Source organism: Rosa chinensis, chromosome 2, assembly GCF_002994745.2.
Source record: "Rosa chinensis cultivar Old Blush chromosome 2, RchiOBHm-V2, whole genome shotgun sequence".
Lineage (NCBI taxonomy): Eukaryota > Viridiplantae > Streptophyta > Magnoliopsida > Rosales > Rosaceae > Rosa > Rosa chinensis.
Genome location: NC_037089.1, coordinates 49,275,683 through 49,288,172, shown reverse-complemented (window position 1 = coordinate 49,288,172; position 12,490 = coordinate 49,275,683). Strand labels below are relative to the sequence as shown.

Here is a 12,490-nt window from a genome sequence, read left to right as displayed (position 1 = left end):
GTGGAAAACAAAACATCTCAACTTAATAATAATTCTCTCTACCATTGGATTTACATCCAAGGGTGGTTGAGCATTATTTTCTTGGTCAATAACTGACCAGGTGATCATTTTCGATGATTGAGGTGTCTAACCTTACGGAATGCAAATGTTGTGTGAATTATTTTTTGATGCCACCATGAAGAATATTGAATATGTGATATAATTGTCACTGATGAATTATACACTCTTAATAAATGATGTGGTCGTGTCATAGCTGCTTAACATATATCGTATATATGGTGGCTCTCCTCACTTTTAATACATTTTTATTTTTTATTTTAGCTATGGGTCTCCATTCTTTTTTACGAAAGGATGATGGCCCTATTACATTTTTCTTTTTCTTTTTCTTTTTGAGTGAGGAGAACAGCAAGAAAAATAGACGTTTCATTGCTTCATTTTATTTCTCTTCGGAGGTCTAGTTTTCCTTGTTTTGAGCTTAATCCTATAAGGTGGGTGTGCAAGGAGTAAGTTGTGTAGTGTACTTTGTTTAGAGGTGTGTTTGGTAGTATATTCTATGTAACGGCTCTCTTTGACTGCCGTATGAGTGTGTCATTATTGTACTGATTACTGAATTGTATAATAGATGACATTTTTAACTAAAAAAGAAAAAAAAAGTTTAAATCAAAAGATCTCAATTAAACCAGCTTGTGGTGAAATCTCTATATGCGGTGGCTTCATGGGCGGACTCGGGGCTCGATTTGTTGCTGGATCGACGACCTTTCGGGATGGGTTACCTTTCTGCGGCGGCGTGGATTGCAGGTGTTGGATCGAGGTGTGTCGTGGTGATGCTGGGTGTGGCGACGTGGTTCCGGGTGATTTGGGCTGTGGCGATTGGTTCGTAGCGGCGGGATCATGGCGGAGCAGGTTTCGGCATGGTCGGAGGAGCAGGCGCGGTGCTGGGATCTGTTCGATGGTTAGGCGCGTGTGGAGATGAAGGTTTGGGCCTGGACCCGATCAGGCCTGCTGGGCTTTTTGCAAGGGCTCCTTTTTGGATCTGCCTTGAACTAAATAAGTTGGGCTATGGTTTTTCCCTAGGCCCATCCCTATGTTAATTAGTTTGTCTAATTACAATAATTTTCTTTGTTTTAGGAACCTACTTTTGTGCACCCTATGTCTCTTTAGCGTCTCTGGAGTAGTACCGAAGGAGGATATCCGCTATTTCTACGTATTTAAATGTACAATGAGTAGGACTATATGTATGTACCACTTGTGGGTACTACCAATAGCCTCTTGTCTGTCTATAGATGACAGCGGAATGGTATGTAACGGCCTATTCTGGCTTGTGATGAATATATTTGCACCCGATTTGGGTTTGATTCAAAAAAAAAACAAGGTCACTATGTACTTCTTCATGTAATTCGTTATTTGATTAATGAAATTTCTTTTGACCAAATAATATATATAAAAAAAATCTCAATTAAGTTTGAACCCCTCTAATTGCAAACTAAAACTGAAAGCTTACAATGGAATTAGAAACAGAATTTCCAAATGGAGCCTATCATATTAGCCAATAAATTCCAACTGTACAATTCTCTTCATTTGACACATCTGGTGGGCCTCCTACAGGATGCGATAAGAACTTGACTAGCTACAGTCGAATTTGTACAAACAAATTCTGAAGGTAGCTCTAGTTATGCAGTTGACTTGTCGAATTGGCTTGGATATATAAGACTTTTGTTACATTGTTCCAGGGTAATGACAAAAAGATGAAATACATTAACAAAGTTCAGATTTGAGAAGCTGAGTTTCCATCAACAAAGGAAAAAATTCTGAATTTGAGAATCATCTACTTCTTTCAGAATGAGATGATGTGCTCGAAGTACGACTCCTCAAGAACAAAGTTGAGAAGCTGAGTTTCCATCAACAAAGGAAAAAAGTCTGAATTTGAGAATCATCTACTTCTTTAAGAATGAGATGATGTGCTCGAAGTACGACTCCTCAAGCTATCATATCCAGATTGTGGTCGACTTATGACATCCTAAGGACAAAACAAAGAGAGAAAAAAAATATTTAGATGTTTATAAGGTGCATTGTTAGACAAACAAATTACGAGTCTAGCTCCATTCATTTTTGGCATGCTTTGATCTTTAGTCTCTTCTGAAGAGAAATACTATATCTGGTTACTTCAAGTGCAGGGCGAGGTTTATGATATGTAACTCACTTGTGATGTAGAATTTGAGTCTTGATTTGGTGAGAGTACTCCACTTCCGCCAAACATAACACATTGGAAGCTATCGTCGGCGAGGGCTCTCAATCTGTTAAGCTCAGGCAGTATAACCTTCCCAAGATCGGGTCGGTCTTTTTTTCTCATTTCAGCACACTGTAAAGAAAGTTTGGCAAACTTCAAGGCTTCCTCAACTGGCCAATCAGGAACTGCAGGATCAAGCATCTCACTAAAGCTTCCCGTCTCAATAGCCCGCTCTACATGATGAGTCAAACCCATTGGTGGTTTGGCTGTAATGATTTGTAGAAGCATCACACCTAGTGAGTAGATATCAGATTTTGTTCCAAGCATGCCTGTTTGCTGATACTCTGGATCAATGTAGCAAAATGTTCCAGCTGTTGATGTCATATGATACTGTGTGACCGCATCAGCTATTGATGGAGGCACAAGTCTAGCCAAACCTACATCACTAATCTTGCTCACATAGTTATTATCTAGCAATATGTTGCCAGGTTTTAAGTCACGGTGCACAAGGGGTTCTGGCTTAGCCTGATGAAGGAATAACAGCCCCGTTGCAATTTCTGCAGCAATTCGAAACCTTAGTTGCCAAGGAATAGCCGGGGTGTTACCTCGGTGAAATAGACGATTTTCCAAGCTCCCATTAGCCATGTACTCATAGACTAAACAACCGTACTCTGGACAAGCTCCAAGAAGGAGAACCATGTTTGGATGTCGTATGCAGCTCAATACTTCAACCTACATAACCAAGAGTACTTGTCACATATAATAATACATGATCCATGAAATTACTTTTACTTGAACAATTAAAACTTAAAAATTGACATTTGGTGGTCAGGATCAATGTGAATTATTAAGGTTGACATTGCCAATCTTCCTAGTGCAATGTGGCATATTCATGATCACGTTCGAGATAGCAACTGATCTATTAGGATTTTCTCTATGTTTATGTGCTACATATATGAAGTGTTTTAAAGATGAAAATAGTAGTTAAAGTTTTGTTCATGTGATCGAAAAGTCACAAACCTCTAGCTGGAACTGCGATCGCCCTTGAGCTGCATCCGGACGTAGAACTTTTATAGCAACTGGTGTATGATGCAGTTCACCTCTGTATACTGGCCCATAGCCTCCTTCCCCAACCTTGCGAGCTAGTGAAAATTTATCTGTTGCCACTTCAATCTCCTCAATTGTGTACTTCCTGTACCTAACATCATATGACTTTGCTTCAAGTGTCTTCTTCCTCTCTTCAGATTCTTTAAGGGCTTTCATTTCTGCGTTCCTCCTCTTTTGCGCTTCCAGTTCAGCAAGCCTTTGAGCTGCTGCAGCTGCTTCAATCGCTGCCTTGCATTTTGCTTTCTCCCTCTCTACAAGTGCCAATTCAGCTTCCTCAGCTAGTCGCGCCTGTTCTAATCTTTGTCCTTCTTCCATTTTACACCGGTTAAATTCATTTTCCTATGACAATTATTGCTCATAAGTCAATTGACCCACTTTCCAAAAGATGATACCAAATTTAAGAAAAAGTTTATGCTCATATAAGGTTTCACATTAGATATACCTTATGTTTTGCTGTCAGTGCTTCTTTGCACGCTGTATTGTACATCTCCATTGTTTGCTTGAGCTCTAGCCTGAGCCTCCTCATCTCAAGCTCCACCTCTTCCTATTATTGACATGGCAAATTAAGTATTAATCACTACTTTTGATGACAAGTTTATATTTAAACTGATGTTTCTAGGCTTTCTATATATGACACTGAACCTCTTACCAAATTATTATTATTATTTTGTGACAACCAAGAGTTTCCACTATCAACTGAGGATGGTGAAAATTCAAGTTGTGGAGAGTTGATTTCCATAAAATGCTTGCTTCTCGGGTTGGATGACACAGAGCTTCTGTTTTCCGTTTCTGAGCCAATCAAACGTCGAGAGTTCCTCCCTGAATCCATACTATCATAGAAAGAAGGATACATGCGATCCACACTTGGTCTTCCAGTACTCACAAATGATATGTCACTATCTGGTGGGAGCTCAAATGATCTGTCCATCGAAGGTCTTCCTCTAGTGAATGGTGACCTATAAGATCATTTTTATTAGGTAAGTCCGCCAAGTAATTGTATTCACTCATACTTATATTTATACTATAGGAAACAGGTCATTTAGGCCATGTGAAATGAGCCCTAAATGACTTTTAAGGGGTACAAAAACACACTGTTGTAGCCCACAGTATGAAAAGAGTATCGCCGCCTTACCACCCACGCTTTCCATGCTAGTCTATAATTTAGCCCTAGTGTTGCTAGAGTTCCACTAAATTTGTTCACCAAATTAACTTGCTTACAAAAGATGTCGTTTATCATTAGATTCCAATAGACGAAAGCGCATGTAAACATTAGTGAATGAAGTTCAATAAAAAATATTTGGCGAGTGTAGTAATACTCATGTTCTTTACATCTAGTCTCCCTCTAGAGTAAATTAAACATTATCTAAAAACTTACTTGATTTCATCAAACTGCTGGCTACCCGATTGATAATGCAACCTCTCTGATGCTGTAACATTAATAAAAAAACTTGAGTGAGCAGCTAATAGATCGATTTACAAAGATAACTAGCTAGCTACCACACCTCTGCTGTTAGGCTTCTGGGTGCAGATGAAATGCGAATCACTTGCTTCAGAAACATTGCTGGGATGGTGTTGCATTTGATGATTACTACGTGGAGGAGGCTGTGGCGGTGCTACGGTGGAGCATCGCATAGATGAGATTTTTCCTTTAGCGATGACATAAACAGAGCAAAATTCTGGCGTCATTTTTATCACACTGCTCGGTACATCTGTAAATTTGAATCTTTTGCGGATCGAATTTGGTGTAATTAATCACTTCACATAGATTAATACAAAGTTGAGATAAGAAAAGCTCAGACTAATGCATAATCACCCTTAAATGAAGGATAAACGTAATGAAATTGATCATACTTTTGTTGGAAAAGCAAGATGCTTTAACACAAATGTGAGACAAGAAAATTAGAGATTAATGTAGTACCTGAAAATGCCACCTCTTGTTGGAACACCAAGTACCAAAATCTCAATTGAATTTGCATTAACATACTTGATCAGTGCGTTTGGTATGTCATTGTCCTCGAGTATGACTTCAGTGCATTTTATCTGTGGAGTAGGTCAAGTCATAAAGAGACAGATAACTAACACTAACCAGCATTTGGAAAAAGTTCAACATGTAAGAGGGTTTTTTATTTTTATTTTTGTATTTGATCGAATCCTAAAATTGCTTGAATCCTCAATATTCGATACTACTCCAAAAAATTCGCTAGAAGCACAAAAAATGCGTAGCTCCCTAAAAAACTTAGGGAATTATTGAAAGTAAATTAAGCTATTAACATAATGCAAGCCTAAAAGCAAATACCTAGGCCCAAGACCCACAGACAATTATCCCCCCTAATTGTTCTCTTTTTATTTTTAATTTGATAAATATTTATTCTTTGCCAAAAAAATATATAAATTGCCAAAAGAGAACTCTTATATTGTCTGTGGGTCTTGGGCCTAGGTATTTATTTTTAGGCTAAATATTGGTTATTATTTTGTGGTTTGGATCTAAAATCAATGGACTACCTGAAATTCTAATTTCATCAAAAACACCCCTATACTTTCAATTTTGATATAATAGGTCTAATATGTTAGTCTTCCGTTAAATGAGTCCGTTAACTTGCTGATGTGGCTCATGTAGGGCCTATATTTTATGACATGACAATGAGGTGATATGCCTAGTCAACTTAGGATCGGAGTTTACAAAGACTTGGTGGGCTCCTCCTTGATGATATATCACCTTATGATTGAATCATTGAGTCTCACTATTAGAAATCTATTAAAAATAAAGTTTTTTAAAAAATGACCCAACCATTGCTTGAACCCATGACCTCTAGAGTACAACTCACACAACAAAGCACCATGCTAACCTTGAATTGTTATAAAGTATCCTCGGTTTTATATTTATGCCATATCCCTTGAATTTTCTCTTTGTCAAACTATATCTCTTAAAATTTCAAACAAAAATTCATTAACCATTTTTTATTTTATGAGAAATAATATATTTTCAGATCAAATAGAGAAATAAAATATTTTTTTTGAAAGGAAAATACTTAATTTTTTAGCAATAGATAAAATATTCATTACCTTGGGTTTGTTTTCAGCTCAATATTCATTCATCTTCATCAAAAGTATTTAGAAACAAAACAAAATAAAAAAACCTAATGATGAAGTTTTTGAAGTACTTAAGTCTATTAAAGGGATATAGTATTAATATAAAAACTAAGGTTAACCAAATATCATAAATATATATTTTTATTTGATTTTGTAAGGAATATTGTATAATTATAAAGACTAAGCAAAATTTATAATATTGTAATGTTAGTGCGATGGTTTGTTGGGTGGACTTGTATGTAAGTGGTTGTGGGTTCAAGTTATGGTTAGGTTATAAGCCTTAAATCTATTTCTCATTCATTATTAAACAAAATGTTTTTCAATCTTTCGATCAAACAAAAAAAAAAACTCAAAATTACCTCTACGATTATTACCTTAAATATTACCAGAAGCAGAATCACTCACATTTTTTTTCGCGCAAAAGGAACGAAACGAAAGAAATAACTCATGTGATTGGGGATCTTTTTGATTCTCCGTTGACGCAGCTGCATTATTATGACAAGAACATTATGACAAGTTGATGCTTAAAACTCGAGAGTTGAAATGGAGAGAGACATTTACGTACTCCGGCCAGGATATGGATGTCTAACATGGAGCAATGTGAGAGGTTGGCCCTTGGTTAAGAGACTATCAATAGCCCATTTGATTGCATATTCACTTCCTTTGTCCTTGTCTATGGCCACTGCCACTGCCTGTTCTTTTAATTGTTGTTCTGCGTCGTGCCCTCTACCTCTCATTTTTTAACCAATCGATCACTTCGACAAATGATTAACCAATCTAAGAACTCCCCCTATAAACCAGTGCTAGCGATCGATCGAGCTGTTATGTACGTACGTACGATGATTGGATAAGAAACTGGTGGGATTGACCTGAAGGGTTAGGGTAGGGAATGGCTATATTTCTGGAAGCGAACGCCAGGCGAATATGAAGCGCATCAAAGAGGAAACAAAAGACGAAACATAAATGAAGCGACTAAGCTATCTAAGAGACTTGTTTAATTATAGTTGGATCCTATTCATGATTAGAAACAATAGAAATTATTTTGAACTGAAGAGATCTGATCTAATATATAAGAGGAACCCATTCTCTCATTTGAGAAATTAGACAACTGGCAAAAACTATATAACTTGGCACAACAAGAAAAAACTGTGCTATTTTGCGGTGTCCACCTACTCTCAAAACCAATTTATTACTTGCTCTTGATGTCTATATTTGTGACTCCCTACAGAGAGTTCGTTAATTACACAAACATCTTTCTCGTTAGTTACGGTCCCTCTCAAAACAAATTATTAATTGCTCTTATAAAACCATTATTTCTCAAATGTGTATTATCAAAGTTCGTTATACAGAATAGATTAGTTGTGAAATTAACTAATTTACATGCATACGACGCTATGCATAACAGAATCTGGGAGATGCTAAAGGCCTACGGTCAGTGGTGGAGCCAGAAATTTAAGTTTACTGCGGCACACAAGAAAATAAAAATATAGAAACATAAAAAATCCTTAAATGCAATTTCTATCTATTACAATGGTTGTTCTCGACGAGATTTCATATTTTGAAATCGTTGCATGATAGTCTCATTATCTATACTAGTAAAAATGTCTTTCTCAATTTATGAAATCAAGCAATCATTCATAAACATGTCACCCATTTGACTGTGTAAACGAGTCTTTACAATGTTTATAGCAAAAAATACTATTTCTACACTTGCAGTCGCAACTGGTACAATCAATGCTAACGTAAAAAATAAGTACATCGGTGGATATGTGTCACATCTTTTTTGGTCTGAACCATATGTCACAGATTTGTATTATAATATTTTTAGAAAATTTTTATTGAATTTGAAATTCTGTAAGTAATAAGAAAATATGAATCTTGTTCAAGTAAATCCAGAATATGTGTTTGGCCCAAACTCTAAGTTACTTGACCTACTTGTAATAGGGTTAGGAATTAGAGATATTCTCGGAGATATTCATAGATATCCGATTAACTTTTCTTGTACAACTCTGATTCTATGTCTTGTAATCCTCTATATAAAGAGGTCCCTATTATCAATGAAAGCACGATTCAATTCTCTCCCAATTCAGTTTTCCTTAAACACGGTATCAGCACGAAGCCCTAACCCTGAAACAAATAGCCAAACCTTGATTCAAGAAGCTAAAACCCCAAATTCGAATACAAAACCTTGAAGCCTTTTCTTCCACCACCTCACACCTTAAAGCCCTCGACCCCAGGAATCCATAACCGGCGGTAGAACCACCAGAACCGGCCGGAAACACACATAACCAGCCATCGGAAGCTCCAAACCACCCTCATCAATTTCTCCACTGGTTCACCATGTTTCGGACCTCCGACTTCTACGAAATTTTTCCAATAGAAGCCCTTTGATACCAAAATCAAGGAACCTGAAGAAAAATTCCAAAAACCAGCCTAAAACTTGCAGAACCGGCCGCCACAACTTCCTGAAGGAAAACCGGCAGAAAAGAAAAGCGAAAAAAAAAATGGGAAGGAGAAGGCAACCCAAGGCCCAGAAGACGGCCCAGAAGCAGAAAAGAAGCCTAGGCCCAGAAGCAGAAGAGAAGCCCACCAAGCCCAGAAGCTCAGCGTCCAGTCAGTGTCGCCGCGTCAGCAATAGCTCCGCCAAGTCAGCGACCGATTGCCAAGTCAGCACCGCCGTTGACAGGTCACCTCAAGCAATTTTGCGGTGACTTTTCCAGCCACTTTTCTGGCGACTTTTTCCTACCAAATTTTCCGGAGACCTATTTCGAAATAATTTTTACTAAAAGTTCCCGTTTTTGAAGTTTTTATTTATTTTCTCTTCTTTTTTTCGGGGACTTGCAAACTCCCTTCTTCTACCTCCCTTTCTTCATCATGGGGGAGACCTAATTAAGCCGAACTGTGGGGGTTCGTGCTCACTCCAAGCTTGGAGCTTGTAGAGTCCTCCAAACTTAAAGTTTGTTGAAAAAAAAACGATCGACCACAAACATCATTGTTTCGATCTAATCCAACCTCTCTTGGAATTGAATTTTTTGGAAGCGACTACGCTCAGAAATTCCTAATTTCTTGGAAGCGACTATGCTTAGAAATTTTTATTGTTTTCGTGGTAGCCTTTTTCGCTCCAAAACTAACCTTAATCTTTTGTTGTTTTTCAGGATGAGTAACCTGAACAAGTTGAGCTTCGCTCCACTAGAGACAACAGGCGCATGATACCACAAGTGGGTTCGTGATGTGCGCCAGCATCTTAAGGCTGATAGGATCCTAAGTACGATCCAAGAGCCAAGTCAGAACGTACTTACTTCTCAACAAGTTGCTGCTTTTGAAGTGAATAGAGCTACGAGAGAGGCCAATGAAGCTAAAGCCATAATTCTCATGATAAGGCACATGAATGATGCACTCCAAAATGAGTACCTCAATGAGGAAGACCCAAGAAAACTATGGGTAGAACTCGAGCAGTGTTTTGGCAACGTTCGTGACTCCCTGCTTCTCGATTTAGAAGTGAGATAGCATAGCGTTTGCTTATGTGATTTCAAGTCTGTACTTGACTATAATTCGAAAGCACTTCGTATCAAGTCTTTGATGGAGTTCTGTGGGCAGAAAATCACTGATACGATGTTGATTGAGAAGACTCTCTCTACCTTCCCCGTCTTTGCATTGATGATAGCCAAGAACTATCGGATTGATGTCAATGCTAGACGCATCACAAGATTTCATAAGCTTATTGGAGCCATGAAAGTAGCTGAAAAGCACAACAACATACTTGTGAAGAACTATAATTCTAGACCCGTGAGAGAAAAGCCAATTCTGGAGTCTAATTATAGTCGTGCCCCTAAGGGAGAGCGCTAGGAGAGAAACCCTAAAGAAAGGGATTGTTTTGGACGTTCTGGTCCATATTCTCTCCTTAAAGAGGAAGGAAACCGCCAAGATAAGCGTGCTAGGAATCGTAGAGGTTAACGTGTGAAGAGAAAGAGAGAGGCAGAGCCTCCGGCTATGGTGGTGGCGCTACCAAGGATCATAGCCGTCCCCAACGCGCTCTAGGCGAGCCTCAATCAAGGGAGCCTAACCATGATGATGCTTGTCTTCGGTGTGGAGCGTCCGAACATTGGGCTAAAACATGTAATGCACCCTAGATTGTTGCTAAAGCGTACAAGACGTATCGTGAAGCAAGGGAAGCAAATTACATGGAGCAAGAAGATCAAGATGAGGATCTCGCTCTATAGATTAAAGACTTCAAAGGCCAAGATCAGAGACTAGCGATTTTGATTAAGTCTTTTTATTTTCCAAGAGATGTAATAGGCAATTGCCATATATTTTTGTAGTGGATGCCAAGGTTTAGTCTTTCTTCAAAGTAGGCTCACCCAAAGTAAGTGTGATGTCTGGGAAGGTTCTGAGATTAGTGGTACTTAAGCGAGCCTTGCTCCACCGACATCCCTCTACTCTCCTGGTCACATTTATTTTGAAGTTACCGAATGAAGTTAGACGACTACCATTGTTTTGCATTAGCTAGCATTTTGGATTAGATTTTCTGTCGTCAAAGAGACAGTGATGTAACTCCGTTAGCTTATGAATAAAATTTCGAGTTCTTTTCATTATGACTCCATTTTAATTCTGAGCATATTACTTTGTGACTACGATGGCTGGGCCATCAAAATTAATTCAAAGACATGGAATAGCCCAAGTTCCACTTATCAAATGACACCTTAATTACTGTCACAGAAACTCTCTACGCTCCTAGGGCCAATCACACCTATGAATAGCCAATAGATTCCATGCAAAAAAGCATGTAGAAAACTGAAATGAGTTCCTTTGCAATATCTCTAATGATTACAAACAAAGGCACATCTTAGAGAAGTTTATGTGTCTCTCTAATAGACCTTATGTCGCTATTCGAGTTATTAAATCCAATAAAGTTATGAGAGATGATCTCTTGGGTTTAGACACATATTTGCTTTGTCATGACAGGATAGGTCATCTTAGTCATGATATGATGATCCGTCTACTAAAGACTTCACACGGACATTCATTCTTTCGAGCGAAACGAAGCATGAATCTAAAGTTGATTCCTACACTAAGTGTGACCGCTGCCGCAGTCCACCACCAGCCTAGGGATGGTACAGTCCCTATCCATGACACCATGGATGGCGTCCATCATAGTGATGGCGCTTTGCGTGATGCTATAATCCCCAACTTTGCTTCAAATAGTGTTCCAGTCGCTCAGGCCTTATCAAAATCCTCATTAATTACTTCTAAAGCCTCTCGCTCGTTTTACAAAGCCTGTTCCTTAGGGAAATTAGGACTAAGACCGTCCTATGCAAAAGATATGAAAATACTCATTCTGTTTTTACATAGAATTCATGGGGATTCTATGGACTGATTCAACCAACGTGCGGACGCTTAAATATTTTATAATGTTGGTTGACACGCAAACACGTTGGTCACGTGTTATGCCGTTGTCCACTTGTAAATGCTGCTTATATTACACTCCTAGCAAATATTATATGACAATGATCTCACTTCCCGGATCATCCTATTCCGTCAATTGGACTTGCCAATGCTAGAGAGTTCACATTGAAGACTTTTAATGGTTATTGCATTAGGACTGATGTTGGACATCATATTTCCATGTACACACCCAAATGGTCTCGCGAAAATGACTACGATGGTCGTCAGGATTATACATGCGTGATCGTTCAGCCATCAATACAAAGTACATGGAAACAATATGCATGAATGATGCTTTTTATTATTTTGGGTTGTGGCTTTTCGGAAAACAAATGGGTGTGAAATGATGATTTCTATTGTTTTGAAAAGTATTGAGATTTGTGTAACATTTTGGGTCTAGTGCGACTCCTTTAATGTTTTATTCCGAGGGTCTGCGCGGCCTGAGGATTTAATTCACAAGTTGACTTTTGGCAGTATATCGTAAGGTTGAACCTCAGCTGAGGTGACAGGTTACGATATATTCAGTTAGAGCTCTAGTCTGTTTGCTAGTGTAATTCGTGGATAACGGTGGGAGGTTATATCTAACTCATGAATTTGTGTTTTTAGGGAACAAGGTATAAGTTA

General features: G+C 38.3%; 1 protein-coding gene across 1 annotated transcript; it reads right to left on the bottom strand.

Moving 5' to 3' along the window:
- Positions 1 to 1,566: 1,566 nt before the first annotated feature.
- Positions 1,567 to 5,083, bottom strand: LOC112190237 (U-box domain-containing protein 52). Its single transcript, XM_040515328.1, has 7 exons — positions 4,837 to 5,083; positions 4,710 to 4,761; positions 3,984 to 4,290; positions 3,777 to 3,878; positions 3,248 to 3,673; positions 2,201 to 2,959; positions 1,567 to 2,017 (listed from the first exon to the last, which is right to left on the bottom strand). The coding sequence occupies exons 1-7, from the start codon at positions 5,018 to 5,020 to the stop codon at positions 1,943 to 1,945; spliced, it is 1,905 nt and encodes a 634-aa protein (XP_040371262.1). The 5' UTR covers positions 5,021 to 5,083; the 3' UTR covers positions 1,567 to 1,942.
- Between the last annotated feature and the right edge of the window lie 7,407 nt (positions 5,084 to 12,490).